Raw genomic sequence first — 22,377 nt, forward strand, 5'->3', positions numbered from 1 at the left:
AGCTTCTGAAAATAATCAGGATGCACTTCTGTTTGGATTTTATTCATTATGACTTAAGATTTCTCTCCTCCACAATCTCCTTCTACTGTAGAGACAGGCTCATAGCAGGTGGCCAAGGAAGCTGATAGTCAATACCAGGGACCAGGAAGGTCGTGACCAGTCCTGGAGGCCCCAGGCTGTACTTCGACCTATAATAGACAGGGAATGGGAGTAATATCACAACTCAGCTCTCCAGGAGCATTGATACTTGGAAATTAGTGCTCTGCCTGTAGACTCCTTCACTCCAGGGATCTCCCTGGGTGCACTCTAAGAGCCAGACAGCACCAAATTAGGGGTTTGATTCTGGGTCAGGAGATGGAGGATCAAGCTGTGCAGCTGGGAACTCACCTTGCTGTTCTGGGCTCTCCTTCCCCTCATGTTGGGCCCATGCAACTGCTCGTCACTGCTCAGGACTCAGAAAGGCCATTTGCTCAGGAGTGACAGCCACAGCCTGAGCACTGGTGAGACTAGATAGTTGGGTGGGACTAAACACCACCTGAGGGCAGGGGTAGGAATCAGTGCATGCATGTAGTCCCCATTGGGCCATGGCTCTCCTGTGGTCACCCCAGTCCATTAATACTTACATCAAATTTAGGAGGAGGGATGACAGAAATGGCAAGAGGAGTAACGCCCTGGATCTGTCCCCGCAGCAGTGCTGAAAGAGCCAGGTCTGGGATCCCAGCTGTTGAAGCAAGTGGCATCCAAACATTGTCTTAGACTGACCTTCCCTCTCTTCAAACCTATAGACCTTCTCTAACTACTCCCAAAGTGCCCTATCATAGACCTTCCCCAATATGTCTCTAGCCCCTTATTTAAACACCCTCTCAGGCCCCCACCTTAAGAATTGCAGGGCAGTCTTCCATCCAGTCCACCCATGGTATAGAAACCAAACCAGCTTGCACCAGCAGTGGCCCAGCTCCCCACCTGCTATGGTGCCAATTTCAGCGAAGATCTCAGGCCCCCAGTTACTGATTGGGCCAAACCCACCAGGCAGTACAAAGAGGTGGGCCAGAACCTCCAGCTGTTCCTCAGAGCACTGGAGATGCAGGGTGCCCAGGAAGAGAACTGCTTGGCTGTAGAACAGTAGGAAGGAAGGAAGAAGAATTCGGCTTCAGTGAAAGGGACTGTGGTCATGAGACAAAGGAAGAGATGGCTTCAAATGAGCTCCCTTCCTCCATGGGACTATAACTTCATGATCCTCCTTTCCCCAGCAAGTCCACCTTTACCTGAACACGACCACCCTCAGCCCCTTCACAAATGACCTAAACTCCCAACTGCTGATGTGCTGGAGCTCCTCTGGCCACAGTCCACAGAAAGTATAACCCAGCGCTGTCAGATGAATGAAGTCCAGGTGGCTCACATGCCGACCACTCTGCCGTAGGAAACTGGAGACCACAATGCGGAGCTGGGGTGGGGGTTGGGAGCAGATGGGAAGGAGAAAAGTTATGGAGAATTAACGGACAGGGAAGTGATAGGTGTTACTGGGTTATATTCTGTTACTATTAAGACCTAAGGAGTCATGGGGAAGGCTGAGGACTCAGAAAAGAAAAGGATAGAAAAAGAGGAAGCCTCCAGGAAAAGAGGTAGGAGACAGTATTATGTGTCCAGGGCCTCAGAGTGAATAAATCAAGAGTCCTGAAGGTCACTAGTATGGGGTATCAACAAAAGATAGAAAGAAGGACCAGGTAGGGTCACAGGAAAAAATTCCTTGGGCTTTAGATGATCTATAGGGCTGAGTCTGTGGGATGGGTGTTTGGGAAGCAGTAGGGAGGAGGGAAAGTGTTACCTGAGTGGAGCTCCAGCCATCTATCTGCCCCAGGGTGCTCAGCACTCCCCACTCCACTAGGATCAGCTCCTGTAGTTCCTGATCTCCTAGACCTATTAAGAGCCTACCGAGCTGCAGGATCTGCTCAGGACCAAATCCCCGGGGGGACCCCACAACTAAGAGAAAGGGAGGAACAAGTGAGTGGAAAACCAGTAGATTGGGAGTCAGAATGCTGGGTTTTAAGTCTTGCCTCTGACCTTAGCTGTATAACTCTAGGCAAGTCACTTGCCTTTTCTTTAGTTTCCTCCACTATAAAATGAGACCGTTGCCTTACAGTTTCTCTATGGTGTTTTGAAAGACATTACAATCAGTGGAAAAGAAGAGCAAACTAACTCTAGTCCATGAGTTCCACATTTTTATGTGCATCAGACACAGAGACGCTTATTAAAACGCAGATGCCTGGGGCCCAGCACAGTGGCTAACAGCTGTAATCCCAGCACTTTGGGAGGCTGAGGTGGGAGGAATGCTTGAGCCCAGGAGTTCAAGACCATCCTGGGCAACACAGCGAAACCTCATCTCTACCAAAAATACAAAAATTAGCCAGGTGTAGTGGTGTGCACCTGTAGTCCCAGCTTCTCAAGAGGCTGAGGCAGGAGGATCGTTTGAGCCCAGGATGTAGAGGTTACAGTGAGCCAAGATCATACCACCGCACTCCAGCCTGGATGCTGGGTGACAGAGTGAGACTCTGTCTCAAAAACAAACAAAAAAGAAAGCAGACGCAGATGTCTAGACTCTTTCTCCCAGAGGCTTATTTTTTAATTTATGAGACAGGGTCTTGCTCTGACACCCAGGCTGGAGTGCAGTGGTGCAATCTTGGCTCATTGCACCCTCCAGCTCCTGCGCTCAGGGGATTCTCCTACCCCAGCCTCCTGAGTAGCTGGGATTACAGGCATGTGCCGCCACACCCAGCTAATGTTTTTTCTATTTTTAGTAGAGACAGGGCTTCACCATGTTGCCCAGTCTGGTCTCAAACTCCTGGGCTCAAGCAATCCACCTGCCTCAGCCTCCCAAAGTGCTGTGATTACAGGCACGAGCCACTCCGTCCGGCCTCCGCAAAGGTTTTTATTAAGTCAGTCTAGCATGGTAATCCAGCATTGGCACTGTTCCCGTGCTCGGTTCAGCAGCACATATACAAAAAAAAAAATTGGAATGATACAGAGATTAGCATGGCGCCTGTGCAAGGATAACACACAAATTCATGAAGTATGCCATTATTTTTTAAGAAAGAAAAAAAAGAAAAAAGAAAAAAATCTGTTCCCTTGATGATTGTGATATGCATTAAAATTTGGTAACCACTGCTTCCGTCCCTCTATTCATTATACTAGCTCTCTTTCCTCAATATTTATCTCTCCTCACCTTCTACTTGTGACCCAAATCTTCTAACTCCTTTATCTTCTGCTTCCCCCACCTCTCATCCAACTCTCCATTCTCTTCGTGTCCTACATCACACCCAAACAGCTTCCTCATGGCCAACCCCAGTTGGCTCTCCATCCCTAACCCGTTTGGCTTTGCCCATGGCTGCCCGCAGTTCCTCAGGCCCAAGTCCTGGGTCTCCTGCAAATAGTGTCAGGCAGTCCTTAAAGTCTGAGAGCTCCATCTCAGCAATCTGGGTTGCAGAACAGGCTGCTGGGAATGTCCCTCGTACATGAGCACAATTTGGCACAAGTTCTGAAGGGGGAAGGCAGGGCCAGGAGGTATCTGTAGATGGAATGACTCTTCCAACCTTTGGAGGATGGAGCACTGTGGGAAGTAGGGATCAAGGGAGTATTACAGGGTAAGATGTAAAGGGCTTAGAAGTGAATAGAACAAGAAGTGATTGGAGATGCCAAGTCCCTCATTTTATAGATGGAAGACTGAGGATGTTGGTCAGGGATTTCATGGCAGAGCTGAATTTGAAACCAGTTCTCTAGCCTCACAATGTCTCCTTCGAGGGATCTCCCCAGCAGAGAGCTCCACACTTAGCCGAGCTTGAGCTGAGTCAGCTGTTTAAAGAGACAAGACAGCAGGAAAATGGAAGTTCTGGGCTAAAAGAAAACTTAATAGTTTACACACTCCCAGAACTACAGAATTCTAGAACTAGATGAGACTTGAAGATCACCCCTCTAAACTCTTTGCTTTATAAATTAGAAAACCCAGTCCCAGAGAAAAGCACGTGTAGAACCCAGACCGTTTGATACTCCCTGTACATCCTGCTGGACATGTAAGTATTTGGGTAGTTTCACCTGGAAGATCCTCAGCAGCTGGTCGCACCACCCCTGCTACCAGGGCTGCTTTCTTGGCAGCAAGCTCTGGCCCCCTACACAGCTGTCCAACTCTGCTCTGCTCCCAGCTCTGCTGTTTTTCTAGAAGCCGCTCCAGGGTCTCTGGACCCAAGGCCTCCTGCATGAGAAGGTAGAAGGAGAGTGGGGAGATCTGGACAGATCAGGGCCTGCTGCTATAGCTATAAGTCCAAAGTCCTGTCTCTGTTTTGCAGTCTCCCCCAGATCTAGGCTTCATATCCTTTGCTCTCTTTGGCCACGGGTCCCCATAACCAGCTCACCAGTCCCATCTATGCATTTACTCCCTTCCCTTCTTCCTTCATCTCACCCTGGGGATCAAGGAAATTGCCTCAGTAGACAGAGTGAATACTAGGCATCCAGCTTGCTCTACTTCATCCTGGCTCCACAACTCTGGTTTCCTGGGGACAGGAAGAAAATCGGGGGCTGGGGAGCTGAGGGAACTGTGAGGAAAAGGAAGGGGAAAAGAGGACATGCTAGGATTTCAGACACAGGGCTCCAGGGGACCTTAGGAATATGGAACAGGCTGCCACTGATGATGGTGGCTGAGGGACTGGGTATAGAATGAGTTAGAATCTGAAGTTCTCGAAGGTCCATACCCAAGAACAGACTCCTGCAATAGCAGCCATCCCAGCTCTGTGGCAAATGTCTCTCCTAGGCAGAAGCCTTGCAGCTGACTGAGATGGGACAGCAGGATCTGTAGGGGGATCTGTCGTGTGCTCTCTGTCCCCAGGAATCCAACCAAAGGGCCTAAGGTCTCCAGCACTTCCCCTGAGACTGGAGTCTCCTTTGGAGTCTGGAGAAGAGCATCAGAACTTGGACAATGCACTTCTGACTCAGAATACCAGACACCTTGATCAAGACACCAAGCCCCCTGACCTTCCCTCCCTCCTGCTCCCAGCTCAGCACCCTATGATGCTCACTACCTTTGTTCACTTTCTTAAGCAATGAGCCCAGATAGGAGCAGGCAGAAAGACTGAGAGGTGGACTCCAAGAGATTTCTCGGACTCCAAGAGGTATGGACAAGTAACATGAAGCATATTATCAAGGAACAGAACCCAGAGGCAAAACAGGGGCCAGGCCTTGTAGACAGGAACCTGTTTGGCAGCAAGAAAGCAAGAAGTAGAGGGTTGGGGGACAGTCAGAGAGCATTGTCTGAGGAGCAAGAATTGCCCAGGGCAGCAAATCTGAGTCTGGTAGGGTGGACTCTTACCAGGTTTTGTAGTGCCCTCTCTGCCAGGGCTGCCTGGTGGAGTGGGGTCAGTGCCAGCAGCTGCTCTGGAGCTCTTTGCACCAGCTCCACCACCAACATAATGGATTCATTGGATAGTCTGTCCATCAACTGGATCCTATTACAGCAATTTGACAACAACAGTATTCAGGTGGAGCTGGGCCAAGTAGAGAAGGGACCACAGAACCCCACAGTCCCCAGCTAAGATGTGACCCCAGACCAAATTTAGTGAAGCTGGACAGGAACTGATAGTAAACAGCTCCAGGGCCAATTCCCACCATCAAGCTTGAATGGGGGAGAAAAAGGGAGCGACATATTTCTAGTCTTCCTAAAAAAAAAAAAAAAACAAAAAAACAAAAAACCAATCCTACCTGATCTAATGGACTCAAAATCTCCAAATATTAAGTACTATTAACATTTCCCCATTTTATAGATTAAAAAACTGAGGTTCATAGAGATCAAATGTTGAGGTCTCTCACTCCCAATTCCCGTTTTCTTCCACAGGACCACCCTTCCTCTGCTTGTGAAGAGCTCCCTTCTTGTTTGTACGTGCTATACAATTTACAAAGTTCTTTCAGGTGTTATCTCATTTGATCCTACAAGACCTGGCCTCACTCCATCACTCAGGCTGGAGCACAGTGGTGCTGCGATCTCAGCTCACTGCAACCTGCACCTCCCAGGTTCAAGCAATTCTTGTGCCTCAGCCTCCTGAATAGCTGGAATTACACGCACGTGCCACCACACCCAGCTAACTTTTGTATTTTTAGTAGAGATGGTGTTTTGCCATGTTGGCCAGTCTGGTCTTGAACCCCTGACCTCAGTGATCCACCCACCTTGGCCTCCCAAAATGCTGGGATTATAGGCGTGAGCCACTGCACCCAGACAAAATAGGTGTTTCTCTTATCCTTCTTCTACAAATGAGAAACTCAAGTTTTTTGATGCATGGTCTGGGATCTTTCACCTCGTCTGTAACCTTGGGATTCTAAATTATCTCACAGAACCCACATATTTAAATAGATCTGAATGGCATTAAAAAAAAGTAAAAACAGGCCGGACGCGGTGGCTCATGCCTGTAATCCCAGCACTTTGGGAGGCCGAGGCAAGCAGATCATGACGTCAGAAATTTGAGACCAGCCTGAGCAATATGGTGAAATCCCGTCTCTACTAAAAATGCAAAAATTAGCCAGGTGTGGTGGCAGGCGCCTGTAATCCCAGCTACTCAGGAGGCTGAGGCAGGAGAATTGCTTGAACCCCGGAGATGGAGGTTGCAGTGAGCCGAGATGGCACCATTGCACTCCAGCCTGGGTGACAGAGTGAGACTCTGTCTCAAAAATATAAATAAATAAATAAATAAATAAATAAATAAATCCCTTTTACCCAGAAATCAGAGGTGATAACCTGTACCCTACCTAGGATTACCAGTTCTGGAACTGGGCTAAGTCATACAAGAGCTGAAATCTGTGGAAAGGCCTATAAAAATGTAAGAATGTTGGGAAGCCGAGGTGGGCAGATCACTTGAAGCCAGGAGTTCAAGACCAGCCTGGCCAACATGGTGAAAGCTCGTCCCTACAACAAATACAAAAATTAGCCTGGCATGGTGGTGCACACCTACAGTCCCAGCTACTCGGGAGACTGAGGCAGGAGAATTGCTTGAACCTGGAAGATGGAGGTTGCAGTGAGCCGAGATCACGTCACCGCACTCCAGCCTTGGCGACACAGCAAAACTCTGTCTCAAAAAAAAAAAGAAAAAAGTAAGAATGAAGTCAACTGCTTTTGCTCCACTTCAGCTCCATATTCCCCAGGAAGACTGTAACATCAGCATTTTCCTATTCTGACTTACAGTGCAGATGGCAACGGGGTGGTGGTAGGGGTAAAATGAGAAAAGCAGCATATGAGTAAGATACTAATAAATTTCTCTATGGGTAGGGAGGAGCCTTGGGTTCCTATAGCCTTTTCTTCCCACAACTTGTATATGAACGTGCTCTACAACATTCCTGCCATGGGGCCATCTGGCTTAGGCTCGAACAGCTCCAAGGACCAGGAACTCACTACCTTAGTTTTTCTTATACTATGTAAAAATCTGATCTCCGTTAACTACTCTTAGTCTTGCCCAATGGGGCCACTCATAAATATGACAATCTAATTTCTACTTGATAGCCCCTCAGGTATTTGAAGGCATTTATCACATTTTTCATATATTTTTCTCTCGATCTACTCCTCTGAACGCACTAAGAACCCAGTGCCCTGAGCAAACTACAATCCTCTGGGGCAAAATTGGAGCATTGCCTCCCTCACTTCAGACACTCTGTCTCAATCTCAATTAATGTGGGCTAGGTTATTGTAAGATTACTTGGCAGGCTTCAATACAGTGTTGCCACCCTCAGCTGCCCCATGCTGGAACATATTCTGGGAACCAGTCAATACATAGAGCAACTTTGAATAAAATCCTCTGCTTTGGGCTATAAATTATGTCAGGGAACTACCAGACAGAAAAACCGCCTCCTCCAGGGCATTCCCTAAGGGCAGATCTTCACCCCAGATTGAGCTTTCTGAGGGGCCAATATCTCTAGCTGCAGCACTTACGGTAAGTCCAGGAGTAGCTTGCTATCCAGCCTGTTCAGTTCTGGCCCTAGAGTTGTCCATTCTGGTTCTGGCATTGCCATCCTCCGCTGTAGCTCTGCCCAGATACAGGCCCTCTGTAGGGAAGCAGGGTGAGGCCAGAGCAGAACATAGGAGCTGGGTTCTATACCTAGGGTCCCAGCCTCCCTGCTCCCACTAAAGTCCAGGCACCCCCTCTCACCAGGCTCCCTCGAACACTAGTGGGCAGCTGATAGATCATGTGCACCACTTCAAGGAAGTCTACCATGGAGTTGATCTGCTGCAGAAACTCACAGGACATGCCTCCTGCCAGGGTGCCCAGAGCCCTGTGGGTGTGTGAGTGGGGAGATTCTCATTCAACACATACAACAGCCTGTTTGCTCCTTGATATCAGTACTCTCAACACAAGTACAGATGTTCATCCACGGCAATTTCTGGTTTGAGAAATGTTTTTACATAGATATTCTCATCAGCTCCCCGTAACATCACTGCTGTTTATCAGAGAAGAAAATAAGGATTTATGGAGGTCAGGTGACATTCCCAACATCATCCTACTAGAAATGTGGTAAACTGAAACTAGAGCCATGTCTTAGATTCTGAAGCCCTTGGGAGGCTGAGGCGGGTGGATCACCTGAGGTCAGGAGTTTGAGACCAGCCTGGCCAAAATGGTGAAACCCCATCTCTACTAAAAATACAAAAATTAGCTGGGTATGGTGGCACATTCCTGTAATCCCAGCTACTCCAGAGGCTGAGACAGGAGAATCACTTGAACCTGGGAGGCAGAGGTTGCAGTGAGCCGAAATCGCGCCACTGCACTCCAGCCTGGGCAACAGAGCAAGACTGTCTCGAAAAAAAAAAAATATTCTGAAGCCCATTGTTCTTTTACTGTGGGTGTAAGTAAAGTGATACCTTCTTATTCCTATTTATTCTTGCTTGGCCAGTGCCTCTGAAGTCACCCTGAAGTAAACTAATAGTAGCAAATGACTACTGGGACTTTACAATGGACCAAGCACTGTGTTAAATATCTTACATGACTTACCTCATTTAATCTTCACAATAACTACCTATGAGGCTGGTGCCATTGTAATTCTCATTTAAAGAAGGGAAAACTGTGGAAGGACAGGAGGGCAAAGGGAGGTGCTAGGAGAACGTCCACGAGGCAGGGACTATGCATCATTCATCCCTATATCCCCCATTCCATATCACATGGTGCCTGGCACATAGTAAGCACTCAAAAAAATGTTGGTCGAATTCAGCGCACTGCTCAACACAAGTTACTCACTGCAGATTCCTGAGGGTCAGGTTGGTGGGTACTTGCATCTTCTTCCAGAGAAACTGTGCCTACAAGAGAAAGAAAGACGAGCCACTTCCCAGAAGAGACACTGTCCAAGGACCCCTAGAGTGGAGAGGCAGGACTGCCTTGGACCCAGTCCTGCCTCTTCACTCTGTGGGACCCACCAGCCTCCCACTCTCCCAGATGCCCACTCTTCTCTCAGACAGTGTGAAAGAAATGAAAGAAAAGTGAAGGAGAAAAAAATAGAAAAGCAAGTCACATTATAAGGGATACTAGGGGGCTGGGTGCAGTGGCTCAGGCCTGTAATCCCAGCACTTTGGGAGGTCAAGGCAGAAGGATTGCTTGAGGCCAGGAGTTCAAGACCAATCTGGACAGCATAGTACCTCAACATAGTGTCTCCACATAGTGTCCACATTTTTGTATTGTCTGTCTCTACAAAAATTTTAAAAATTGGCCAGGCGTGGTGGCTCACATCCGTAATCCCAGCACTCTGGACGGCAGAGGCAGGCAGATAACAAGGTCAGCAGTTCAAGACCAGCCTGGCCAATATGGTGAAACCCCACCTCTACTAAAAAAAAAAAAAAAAAAAAATTAGCCGGGCATGGTGGGGGGTGCCCGTAGTCCCAGCTACTTGGGAGGCTGAGGCAGGAGAATCGCTTGAACCCGGGAGACAGAGGTTGCAGTGAGCCAAGATCATGCCACTGTACTCCAGACTGGGCGACAGAGCAAGACTTCATCTCAAAAAACAAAAAAAAAAAATTTAAAAATTAGCCAGTCATGGTGGTGACCACCTGTAGTCCTAGCTATTCAGGAGGCTGAGGTAGAAAGATTGCCTGAGCTCAGGAGTTTGAGGTTACAGTGAACTCTGATCATGCCACTGCACTGCAGCCTGGGCAACAGAGTGAGACTCTGTCTCAATCAATCAAATAAAGGATACTAGGGATAAGCTGGCCAAATAGGGCTGAGGGATGGGTAAAGAAGGTAGACTACATTGAGGGAGGAAGTTCTGAAATTAAGTGGGGAGAATTACCTGCTGCTCAGACCAGGGCAGCTCCCGGTAGCGTCTTCGATTTGCCATAAGAGCCGAGGAATCCAGTTGTAGCAGCTTTAATGGGAGCAGGGGAAGCAGGCAGTCTGGCCAGGTGGTGGGAATAGGCTGCTGGCGGTGATGGGTATAGCAGTGTAGTGATAGATGAGAGAGTCTGGACTTAGCACTCAGAGAAAAGGAATCATGGGGGCAGAAAGGGACCAAAGCTAGGACAGAAGTGGAATGGCATTTGCCACTGTAGCAATAAATGCCTAAAAGCCTCACACTGCAGGCTGCTGTGGTCAAGTGTTGCTGCTAGTTAGGCACCAGGCAAACAAAGTCCCTTAGCCTCTCTCAGCCTTGGTCTTTCCATCTGAAAGCAAGGTGGGTGGCCTGGAAGATTTCTCAGGCCCTTCCAGCTTTGACATTAGTCTAGGACAATGTGAGTGGATCATGCTGTCCTGCATCTGGCACTAGGGAGGGCTGCTAATGGGCACAGAGCTAACCAGAACTCTCAGGGCCACTGCAGGGTAGTGTGGGAGGTAGCACCAGCCGTATGAAACTGCCCCAGAATGGGGAGAGGAGCTCAGTTGGGAGATCTCACACTTACCTGACCAGGGATACACACAGCTGGACCAGCACCTGTTGTACCCATATTTTTAACACCATCTTTAACCTGCATGAGAATTGGTTGTGTGTGTGTGTGTGTGTGTGTGTGTGTGTGTGTGTGTGTGTGTGTGTAAGTGGGGAGGTATGAAAGGCCTTCCCTGGCCTCAGGGAAGATGCCTTCCTCCCAATCAGAAAGAGCCGGTATCCCTGATTATCTCATCCTCCTTGCCACTCTCATACCCGAAAGGTCTGCAGCAGTGCTGCGGTCTGGCAGGCTGAGAGGCGTGACAGTTCAGGGGCCAGGCAGGAACAAGCCCCGACCAGGACTCGCCTAGGGATGGCCTGGAGTGTCTGGGGGCTGAGGCCTGGTAGCAGAAGGTGCAAGGAGCAGAGTTCCTCCAGGGATAGCTAAAGAGCAAGAGAGACAAGAGGCCTGAAGAAGAAGGGAAGGGTGGTGGGGAAGACAACAATCACAATGCAGCAAGGCAGTAAGTATGAGGGGAGCAGAGAGAGAGGAAGGGCAGATGCAGGAGCCAGGTTAAAAGAGGATAGAGACCTCTGGTGGGAGGCTGAGAAGTTGCTGCTGCTCACATCGTGCCTAGGAAGGAGCCGTCCAAGCAGCAGGACAGCCTGTGTTGGGATGGGAACGAAAACAACAGCTCTCAGGACCCAGCAGCCAGGTCCTAAGTGGGTTCCTAAGGCAAACCCTCCAAAACTTCCCGCTCCCTCTTAACCATCCCCAGTAACCATCCTCAGTGACTCAGGTCCCTTCTTGATCTGAGGAAAGGGAATGAAGGCGTCCTCCTGCAGACAGAGTTTACCTCTACTGTTCACCCAGGGAAAGGAGGGGCTGCTTTTATCCCTGAATGGGATTCTCTTGACTGGGGCTCAAGCGGGGATGGAGGGTACATGCCAGGGAGTGAGACAGGCAAACCTGAGCAGGTGTAACACTAGTTCCCTGCAGGACAGGAAGCATGGCTCTAAGCTGGGGCTCTGACAGCTCCTGCAGGAAGCGGAGGCCCAGCTGAGAGAAGAGAGGGGCCCAGACCCGCAGCTCCCGGGGGCTCAGCACCGCTCCTCCAGATGAGCGCAACACACCCAGAAGTTCATATGCCACCTGTAACCAAAGAAGGTTTAGGACTGGAGAGAAAAGACAGATGAACCTTGAACTTCCTCTCTAATCCCACATCTGAATTTCCCAGGACCTGGGCTAGGGTTTGGAACTAGGGATTGGACTGGAGTAGATTAGGTTCAAAATGGCAAAGGGTATGTTTGGGGTGCTACAGACCAGATAGAGAAGGGCCAGGAAGAGGTGGTAACAGGTAAGAATGGCCATGGAGTAAGGAATGGAGGTTGCAAAAGTGGGATGGGGGCTGGCACCACTGTGCTCAAGTTGACACAATGGGAAAGCCATCCACACAGACCCAGGGGAAGCCTAAAGTCTTGTAGGCTTGTGCTGAGGGGCTCACCCATCCTTCTCGGCTTAGGGTCCCATTGGCTGCACATTCCAGCAACCCCCGTTCTACTGGCCCCGTCGGATCACTCAGGGGCACTGCAGCTCCTCAGGGCTCAGTAAACAGGCAAGGGGCCCAAGCCTGAGGAGGGCATGAAGCTGACCTTTGTGTGGTCCCTGAGACTCACACTAAGGCAGGCCTGGCAGTAGATGATATGGGTACATACACTGGGCACTCTGACCACTACACCACTACACAGGGGCACCATCTATAGACCTCTCTCCTGGAACTCTACGCTGCCTGGGGCCACTGCCTACTCTCTTGCCCCTTTCTTCCTAGAACACTGACCCAGCCTGACAGCTGTGCCTTCCTCTCTCTACCTCTTCCTCTTGCCTTGGTTACTGATCCCACAACTCACCTGCGTACCTGCTCCTCACCATCCTGGACACTCTGGTTTACCAGGCTGCGCAGCACATGGCGGGCATGCCCTGGCCCCAGACCTGCTGCTGGCCAGCTATCCTCCAGGGCCTGGATCTGAGATGGGGAAGGTTAGCTCGCATTGGGGTCACTATAGGGTTCTTGCAGGGAGGGGCCACTGAGAGACATGCCATTGACTCTTTGTCCCCACTAGCAGAAGATGGGCCAGTCAAGTAAAGAAGATGATTCTCATACCTGGTGAGGGCTGAGCTTCAGAAAGTTCTCCAGAGGGAGGTGGGGGAGCAGGGGCAGCACTGCCCACAGCAGCTCCTGGGGCCAGGCAGGCACTTCCCCAAACAGTTCAGGGGCCAGCAGTCGCTTTGCCAGAGCCTCCTTCTGTTCAGGCCTCATTCCTGGGCTGTAATCCCGGATGGCAGCCAGGCTGCGAGGAGTCATGGGTCTTAACCCCTTGTCTTCTTCCAAACTGTTTTCCCCTGACCCTCTGTAGCCCTGCTGTCTAGATAGGAAGGAGACTCTACCTGTTTTTTCGTTCTGTGTGTGTTTTTTGTTTTTTTTGTTTTTTTTGTTTTTTTTTTTTTGAGACGGAGTCTCGCACCATCGCCCAGGCTGGAGTGCAGTGGTGCAATCTTGGCTCACTGCAACCTCTGCCTCCCAGGTTCAAGCTATCCTCCTGCCTCAGCCTCCAGAGTAACTGGGACTACAGGCGCCCACGACCATGCCTGGCTAATTTTTGTAGTTTAATAGAGACGGGGTTTCACCATATTGGCCAGGCTGGTCTCGAACTCACTAGGCGGACCTAGTGATCCGCCTGCCTCGGGCTCCCAAAGTGCTGGGATTACAGGTGTGAGCCACCACGCCCAGCCTCTCCCTGGTTTTAATAGAGAGGAGCTCTCTGATCCTTTTGTAGTTCATTAGCATGATGATTGGGTTTTCACACTCAGGCGTGAGATGTGCCTCTCTCAAACCTTGCTACGATGTTCGCACATTACCTATCTGGCATGAAAGAAAAAAACAGAGAGGAGCTCCGGAAGGGGCTGCTCCAGGTGGATGGGGTTGGCCTGACCGTGACAGGAGCAGGAGGAGTAGTGCAAGAACCTTACACACTGTCGTTGGCTAACAGGGATGGTGGGAAGCGCATCAGGTCAGAGACAGCCAAGAAAGGGATGAGTGGTGACAGGTCAATGAAGAGCTGGGAGGTGAGGCGTGGGTACCGCTGGAGCAGCAGGGCTGTCAGGCGACCCAGGGCCTGCTCCTCGGATGGTGGTACCTGTAGGGGCACAAGAATGGATTCTGCCTCTGGAGATGCTCAGTATCCCTGCCATTTCCTCTCTGGAGTTCCTCCTCCCACTAAAGCAAGCCCTCTGAACACTAGGCTCCAGGTGCCCTTGCTCCCCTTTCTCAGTGCTCACCTGCAGCTTCCCCTGAAGCTTCCCCCGCAGCATGAGTGTCAGGAAGCCCTGTGCAGCCTCCCTCTCTGCTGAAAGCACCAGCTGCTGGAGGTTTTCTGGGGGCATATGCAGGTACGCCTGCGAATAGGAGGTCATGGTGGGTATGGCCTCACCTCACGGGGCAGGGACCTCCAGCCATGGCTGTCACCCAGCCCACCCATATGCCCTCCACCTGTTACCTGCACTAGAATCTGCAGGGCCCAAACACTCTTTTCCCTCTGGAGCAGCTCCCACAGCACAGGCTGGTGGGAAGAAAGACAATATGCCAACAGAGCTGTCTTCTCTGTCTCTCCTGCAGCTCCTCCAGGCATTCAACTCCACTTGCTGGGATGCTTGTCCTTCATCTCAAGTGTGATTCTTCAGATATTAAGCTCTTTTAGGTCCGGGATCATATCTCTAATTTCTCTTGTACCCTCTCCCATGCCAGGTCCATAGTTGGCTCAATTAATACTTGTAGACCTGAACCAAATACTATGAGACTATCTAATTCCATTTTACTGGGCCCAGGGTTTGAAAAAGGTGGCCCCAACATGGGGTAAGAAATCTTTATATATCCTACAGAACCTAGCAAAGTGCCTTGCATATAATAGGCACTCAGTGAATTAATTATGGTGTTTAACATATTCTCACCCCTCCATTCTACAGACTAAAAACTGAAGCCCAGAAAAACTAAATGAAATTGCTTGCCTAGGATCACGCTAATTTGTGGCACAGTTGAACCTAGAACCAAAGTCTTCTGATTGGTAGTGTCCCTGAATCTTTCTCATTCCTGCCTTATCTTCCTGTATTCTGCCAGCCTCCAATTCTCACTCTCTAGCGGAAAAATTGAGAGTCCTCTAACTTGATCCTTTTACTTTCTGGTGCAGAAAGTGAGAGAGTCAAAGAGCCCAAAAGAATAAGAAGGTAATATTTATTGCACGTTTGTGTATCATGCACTGTGCTAAGCCCACAGCATGTATTATCTCATATACCATTATCATCCCTAGTTTATAAATGAGACGAGAAAAATATTGCTCAGAGAAGTTAAATAACTCATTCAAGGCTGGTCACAGAACCAAGATATGAATCCAAGCCTGTCTGACTCTAGAGCTGTGTGCTTCAACTACTACCCCACACTACTGCCTCTGAGTATTCGAGGAATTCCCCTGGAGGGCCTTCTCACTGTTCTAGGAGCTTTCCCTCTGGCAGAGCACTCACACTAAAGCAGGCCAGCAGCTCCATCTTGCTTATACCAGAGCTGGGGTTGACAGTGGGTTCAAAGCCTGATGGGATTGGCTGCTCCTCATCTTGTTCCAGGTATTCCCCAATCGTCCGTAGCACACTGCACCGGCCCTCTGGGCGAAAGGCATCCCAGAAGGAGCAGTTGTCTGGGAGACTGGAGAGCAGTAGGGCCCGACCCAGCATCCCCTGGGCCTCAGCGCCCCCAGCCCCTGGACCCAAGAGGAAGGTCAGCAGGCGGAGGAGATAGTGTAGGCGTGTGGGGTGAGCAAGGGCTGGGACAGAGGACTGACAGCGTGGCAACTGGGATAGCATGCCAAGGAGGAAGGGGCCAGGGGTCAGACAGAGTGGGGATGGTCCCAGTGGTGGCAGAGAGGGCAGAAAGGGGCCCAGCAGCCCTTCTAAGAAGCAAGTATCATTGCCCCCACGACTTATCCTGCATTGGCCTGCTAGCCAAGGCCAGAAGGGCACCAGGACTTCATACATGGTGTCATTGGCACAGATCATCACCAGGAAGCTGCCCCCATCCGGGCAGCATTCCCCGCAGGGTCCAATGTGGCATGGTGGGGAGGCAGTGATATCTGGGGTGGGGCCCTGGCACACATGCTGGACCCAAGCCTGGTTGCTGGGGGGCACAGCCTGTAGACTTGCCTCCCCACACAGTCGCTCAGCCCACAGAGTCTCATTCTCCAAGAAGCAGCCCCAAAAGATGTCTGGGGTGAGGGGAACAGGGGGCAGGCCTTCAGGGCAGCTGGTAGGGGGTGGGAGCAGGCCAGCACAGAGCCGCTTCACCAGGCGGCGGTTGGAGCCAGACAGGGCTGAAAAGGAGAGGTTACTGCAGATCGCATCCAAAAACTCATCAGGAAACTGGTCATGGCAGGCCTGTAGCCAGCCTTGGGCACCTGGTGCCCAGGACACTGCATACCACACAGCTGTCTGGCAGATGGCAGTGGTGCTGGGATGGGGCTGTGGAGTGGCAGGCTTGGTGTGCTGGCAGAGCAAGTGGATGGAGAAGTTGGAAATGCTGTAGGGTGGTGCTGGGCCTAAGTGGTTCTCACAGAGGGCCTCCACAGTGATGGCTCGCCGTTGGCGTGGGCTGATGTGGGCTGAGGGCTGAGAAGCTCTGGGCAGAGGCACGCCCGTGCTCAGGCAGTGAAGGAGGGCAGGGGGTGGGGGTGGTGATCCAGACAGAAAGCCCAGCGCCTGGACATCCCAGGAAAGGTTGTGCCGGACGCCCCTGGGTGCAGAGGGAGGAGCAGGCAGGATCTGGTCAGTTCACATTTCCTCCAGCTGAAGATTCTGACCCTGACTCAGAGCCCTCAAGGGGCATGGCAAGCATAGCCTTTTCTACAAGCGAGGTCCCTGAGAGTTTAGGCGTTACTGGTTGAAATGCTGCAACGGGGCAAAAAAGAGAAAGCTGCCCTGCCAAGGTCCAAAATCACCTAGGAGAAGCCCCAGTTGGAATTCTTTCTGTCCACCTGGCCCCCTTCTGTCTCCTTTCTTCGTATGCTTTTAGATAGCTTAAACACAACCCTCAGCGGGCCTCATGTTAGGAAATCTGCTCAGCAACTCAATACGTCTAACTACTGTCTGGCATTGTTGTACTGAAGTAGTAAGGGGGTAGAGGAATCCAGCTGTGTCCTTGTTTTCCAAATCCCATCTTTACTAGCTAACATTATTAAGCACTATGCGCCAGCACTGTTTTAAGTCGTTTGCATACACAGTATCAACTCATTTAATCGGGTGCAACAACTCTGTGGTAACTAATATTATCATTCTCATTTTATAAATGGGGAAACTGAGGTATAGAAAGACTAGGTAACCTGCTCAAGGTCATATGGCTAGGAAGAGGTGGAGCTGGGACACCAACCCAGACAGTCACACCCCAAAACCACTAAACTACACTCCTCCCATCAGTTTTCCTCTCTAGAGGCTGAGGTCTTCAGCTCTCCACTTCCAGATTTTCCAGGCCCAATCCCTCAGAACTGGTCTCCTATTACTTACCATAAGAGGAGCTGTTGAAGGTTACCTAGGAGGGAAAGAGTAAGAAAGAAAACTACCCCAACTTCACTTTCCTTGCCCTGCCACATCCCAGTCCCAGCCCTGGCCACACTCACCTCCCTGGCACTGCCCATTGGTATCAGGCTCTGGCTGCCCCAGAATGGAAAAGACCTCATCCTGCAGGGAGTGAGTGACACGGAGCAGCCCCTCCTGAAAGGCAGCATGGGGGGGGCCCCCACTGTGCGTAGCAGACCGCCCCAAAGAGCATCCTTGGAGCGTGGCTCCCCTGTTGGGGTAAGCAAACCCAACAGACCCTGCAAAAAGTGAGGAGCTGCCTCCCTCCCATCGAGGCCTGTGGCATTGGTGGGGTCCACACTGGGCTGCACCTGCACCAGAGCTTGCCAGCGTGTGCCCTCTAACAACAGCAGCAGAGAAGGCAACCAGTCAGCAGCCAGGACACAGTCAGAGGGCCCATCACGGGTGCACGGGGGCCGAGTTGGGGTAGGGGGGCCCCCAGGAACTAAGGCTCCCAGCAGCACCTCCACAAGTCCACCCAGCACCCCTGCCTGGTGCACCAGGAAATCTCGGGGAGTCTGCTCCTGTCCCAGCAGTGCCAGCATATCCCCTAGCAGCCCTAGCATTGGCTCCCAGTCGGGGCTGCCTCTCAGTGTCACTAGAAAATCATGGAGCCGGAGAGCAGGTGGCTGGAGAGGTGGGGGCTCTCCTACTGGTCCTTCCCCCATTCTCCCAGGCTCAAAGGAAGAAGAAATGTTGGCCAGGAATGTAGAGAACCGTGAGCGGCTCAGGGAGCCCTGGGGAGCCTGGTCCAGAGTGGAGAGCAATGACTTCAGGAAGGAGAGACCAGGGTCCAGGGAATGAGGCCCAGTAGGGGCCAGAGTCACTGTAAGGAGAGAAACCAGAGGTCACTGAAGGAGAGGAACACAGAGCCCAAACTCAACCCTGCCCCTGAGCACAGTTCCCTACCTGGATCTAAAGATGAGGTGAAGGGATGGTGAGCTGAACCCCTTTCACTGGCCTACAGTAAGTCTTGGCCCGCTTTTCTTAACCCTCATTTTTTCCTTTTGCACAAGTCTCTGCCTCTCTCCTTTGTCCTTCTATCTAACAGGTTCACCTCCACATTCTTAAAGTCTTTTTCCAGCCACCCTCCTCCTCATCCCCAGTTCTGCTCACTGTTCTTCTCACCTGCAAAGGACAGCAGCAGCAGCAGCAGCAGCAGGGGCCAGAGGCTCAGAGCCATGTTTCCAGGTGAACACTGGTACCGGAGGTGAGTTCTGGTTATTCTCACCTGTGTGGGATAGCCAGGTGAGGGCAGGGCACTGCAGGCAGCCTGAGGCTCCACTGACACTGTAGTGTGGTCTTTCAGGAAGCAATATGTGTAACCTGACAGCAGGTTTGTTACCTGAGCCGCTGAATATCTGATCCTTTAGCTCTGGAGAAGGGTATGCTTCTGTGAGAGGGACCAATGATAGGGGATCCCAGGGGCCCCTCAGAGAAACCCAAGGAGATTGCTTGAGTTAGGAGCCAGTGATACAGAAAGGAACAGGCAGACATGGAGATGGAGAACTGGAGACCAGGGGTGTAATCTGGGGTTCTGCAGAAACATAGAAAACAAAGAGGATATGAAGGAGCTAAGAAGCAAGTAGGATTTGAGGAAACTGAGGAAGAAAGGACTCCCAGGAGAAACAAACTGGGCAGCAAGGTATAAACAGATGAGAGGTCCAGTCCAAGGATGGAGAATTCAGGAAGAGGAGAGCTCCTTTTGACTCACTTCCCAGAACCACAGAGTGTCAAGAGCTGAGCCCAGTACCACAGAGATCACATACACCAAACTTTTTCACTTACGGATAAGGAAACAGACCCAGAGAAATGTGATTTGCTCATTAGGCCATTCAAATGTTTGGGTCTTTCCTTCCCCCCTGGGATCCCCTATCATTTGGTTCTTTCTCTGTGGCCTAGTACGTAAAAGCCCTATCAAAAACTCTGAGCTGAGAAGACAGAAACCAGATTAAATCACTATGCACAGGGACTGATCTCCCTACACACAGAATTGCTCATAGAACAGAGAGAGAAAGAGATGTCATTGAAAATAATCTGGTCTGGTCAGGGTTAGAAGTCTTTTTTGTTTTTGTTTTTGTTTTTTGTTTTTTGCGGGGGGGTGGTTTGAAATGGAATCTCTCTCTGTTGCCCAGGCTGGAGTGCAGTGGGGCTATCTCACCACCGCAACCTCTGCCTTCCGGGTTCAAGCAATTTTCCTGCCTCAGCCTCCCAAGTAGCTGGGATTACAGGCATGTGCCACCACACCCAGCTAATTTTTGTATTTTTAGTAGAGATGGGGTTTCACCATGTTGGCTAGGCTGGTCTTGAACTGACTTCAAGTGATCTACCCACCTCAGCCTCCCAAAGTGCTGGGGTTACAGGCATGAGCCACCGTGCCTTTTTTTTTTTTGAGATGGAGTCTCACTCTGTTGCGCAGGCTATAGTACAGTGGCACTATCGGCTCACTGCAATTTCTGCCTCCTTGGTTCAAGCAATTATCCTGCCTCAGCCTCCCAAGTAGCTGGGGGACTACAGGCATGCGCCATAATGCATGGCTAATTTTTGTATTTTTTGTGGAGATGGAGTTTCACCATGTTGCCCAAGCTGGTCTTGAACTCCTGACCTCAAGTGATTCATCCACCTCGGCCTCCCAAAGTGGTGGGATTACAGGCTTGAGCCACTACCCCAGGCCAGGGTTATAAGTCTTTTCCATTCTCCATCTATATCTCCCCAAAGGCCTTCACTTTACACCAACTCTAAATAGCAATTCAACACTGAAGCTATACCCAAACTTTTATTCTGTCCTTCTTTCCCTAGAAACCTTCCCCATTCTCTCCCTCAAATCCACACATGGAACTTCATTATTAATGTGCTTCTGACCTAGAAGATTCACTTAGGATCACAGAGTTTTATTTCTGTGTATTTATTTACTTAGAGACAGGGTCTTGGTCCATGGCCCAGGCTGGAATACTGTGGTATGATTGTAGCTCACTACACCCTCGAACTCCTGGACTCAAGCAATCCTCCTGCCTCGGACTCCCAGGTCACAGAAGAGACCTGAGGAATCCTCTGGTAAGAACTTCTCATTTTATAGACAGGGGAATTGAAGCCCAAAGAAATGGAATGACTTAACCTAGGTCACAAAGACAGCTGGGAGCAATGATGGGATTTTCCAAGGCAAATCAAAAGTTGAGATCAGTGAAATGATCTGTTGTGTAATTTTACCAATATTCCCTTTGCCCATCAAGGATACCACATCTAGTCTAAAAAGCAGACAGATGAATCCGAGGGAGAATACGACCTGAGTTCCCAACAGCTTTGTGGTTCCAGCCCATCCTGTAATCCTTCTGAATTTCTGCCCTTCATTCTGTAACAACCCTCTTATAATAAATTATCCTTCTTTCCTCATGGGGTAGCAAAAAATGAGATGGTCTAGGTTCAAACCCTGGTTCCAACATTTACTAGCTGTGTGTCCTGGGGCAGTTTCTAAATCTCTGTTTTTGGTTTTTTGGGTTTTTGTTGTTGTGGTTGTTGTTGCTGTTGTTGTTTTTACTGTAAAAAGGAAAAAATCCTAGTGTAGAGTTTTTGTGAGGATTAAATTAGATAATGCATTTAAAGTACTTAGTGCAATGTCTAGCATTCATTCAACAAAGATTAAGCACTTATTATGGGCCAGACACTGGTACAGAATAAACATTCACTCAATGTTACTATTATTAGAATAGCTCAAGATGATTTTCTCTACTCGAAACTAAAGGAGTTCTAATGAATACGTAAATGATTATCTGGAAGTTGTATCTTGAGTGAAAGACCTTCAGAACAAATATGGAACTAGTTGAGTCAACCAGAGAGAGAAACAATGAGGATTCCCTCAACTCAGGATGGAAATTTTCCTGGCAGTCCACGTTCTGCTGTTGTAAGCCGTTGATTAAGCAATTCTCTTGCTGCTAAGGATTCAGACTATGTGCAAACTGACGGTGAAGTGCTTAGGGTTTATGGCAAATATACCAGGCTATTTGAGTGTATTGGTTATTGCTTATAATTTGATAAAGTTCAACAAGAGCAAGACAAGTTCCAACCTGCAGATGACCAAATGGAAACAGAGAACAACCAGCAAATTTAAATTACAAAGGTCCAAAACAAGAAATTAATCATATGTCCTGCTAAAATGAAATGGATAAGACTGGTGATAACTGGAACACTCTGTGATCTGCCAGTTAGAATGGGTATACCTGGGAAGAGCCACAGGAGTTGAGAACTCTGAAACATCCTCACTCCCCAAAACTCCCACAGGACACTCTCTGCCTGACAAGAACAGATACCTCCCTAAACGGTCGCGGTGGCTCACGCCTCTAATCCCAGCACTTTGGGAGGCTGAGTCGGGCAGATCATGAGGTCAAGAGATTGAGACCATCCTGGCCAACATGGTGAAACCCTGTCTCTACTAAAAAATACAAAAAATTAGCTGGGCGTGGTGGCATGTGCCTGTAGTCCCAGCTACTCGGGAGGCTGAGGCAGAAGAATCGCTTGAAACCGGAAGGCAGAGGTTGCACTGAGCCGAGATCCCACCACTGCACTCCAGCCTGGGCAACAAGAGGGAAACTCTATCTCAAAACAAACGAACAAAAAAAAGAACAGATGCCTCCTTTTTTTTTTGAAACTGAGTCTCACTCTGTCACCCAGGCTGCAGTGCAGTGGTGCGATCTCAGCTCACTGCAACCTCCACCTCCTGGGTTCAAGCAATTCTCATGCTTCAGCCTCCTGAGTAGCTGGGATTATAGGTGCGTGCCACCACGTCCAGCTGATTTTTTGTGTTTTTAGTAGAGACATGGTTTCCCCATGTTGCCCAGGCTGGTCTCAAA

The 22,377-nt window shown here is 49.9% G+C and overlaps 1 protein-coding gene and 2 non-coding genes across 3 annotated transcripts; 2 read left to right on the plus strand and 1 right to left on the minus strand.

Moving 5' to 3' along the window:
• Window positions 1–21: 21 nt before the first annotated feature.
• LOC101154057 (putative stereocilin-like protein) lies at window positions 22–22,014 on the minus strand. Its single transcript, XM_031002136.3, is given in 33 exon segments — window positions 22–188; window positions 388–535; window positions 624–721; window positions 964–1,112; window positions 1,302–1,444; window positions 1,826–1,965; window positions 1,968–1,980; window positions 3,363–3,532; window positions 4,087–4,243; window positions 4,451–4,541; window positions 4,740–4,936; window positions 5,354–5,489; window positions 7,955–8,067; window positions 8,172–8,295; window positions 9,252–9,310; window positions 10,294–10,422; window positions 10,901–10,966; window positions 11,140–11,307; window positions 11,491–11,529; window positions 11,834–12,016; window positions 12,369–12,451; window positions 12,454–12,494; window positions 12,772–12,887; window positions 13,026–13,212; window positions 13,892–14,058; window positions 14,201–14,317; window positions 14,419–14,481; window positions 15,437–16,694; window positions 17,462–17,486; window positions 17,575–17,685; window positions 17,688–18,359; window positions 18,662–18,764; window positions 18,879–22,014. Coding segments are annotated over 32 exon segments (5,307 nt in total). The 5' UTR covers window positions 18,717–18,764; window positions 18,879–22,014; the 3' UTR covers window positions 22–99.
• Window positions 2,980–3,082, plus strand: LOC115930855 (U6 spliceosomal RNA). Its single transcript, XR_004067454.1, has one exon. It is a non-coding gene; the product is annotated as a U6 spliceosomal RNA (small nuclear RNA).
• Window positions 13,687–13,790, plus strand: LOC115930963 (small nucleolar RNA U13). Its single transcript, XR_004067544.1, has one exon. It is a non-coding gene; the product is annotated as a small nucleolar RNA U13 (small nucleolar RNA).
• Window positions 22,015–22,377: the final 363 nt, after the last annotated feature.

This window comes from Gorilla gorilla, chromosome 16, assembly GCF_029281585.2.
Source record: "Gorilla gorilla gorilla isolate KB3781 chromosome 16, NHGRI_mGorGor1-v2.1_pri, whole genome shotgun sequence".
Taxonomy (NCBI): domain Eukaryota; kingdom Metazoa; phylum Chordata; class Mammalia; order Primates; family Hominidae; genus Gorilla; species Gorilla gorilla.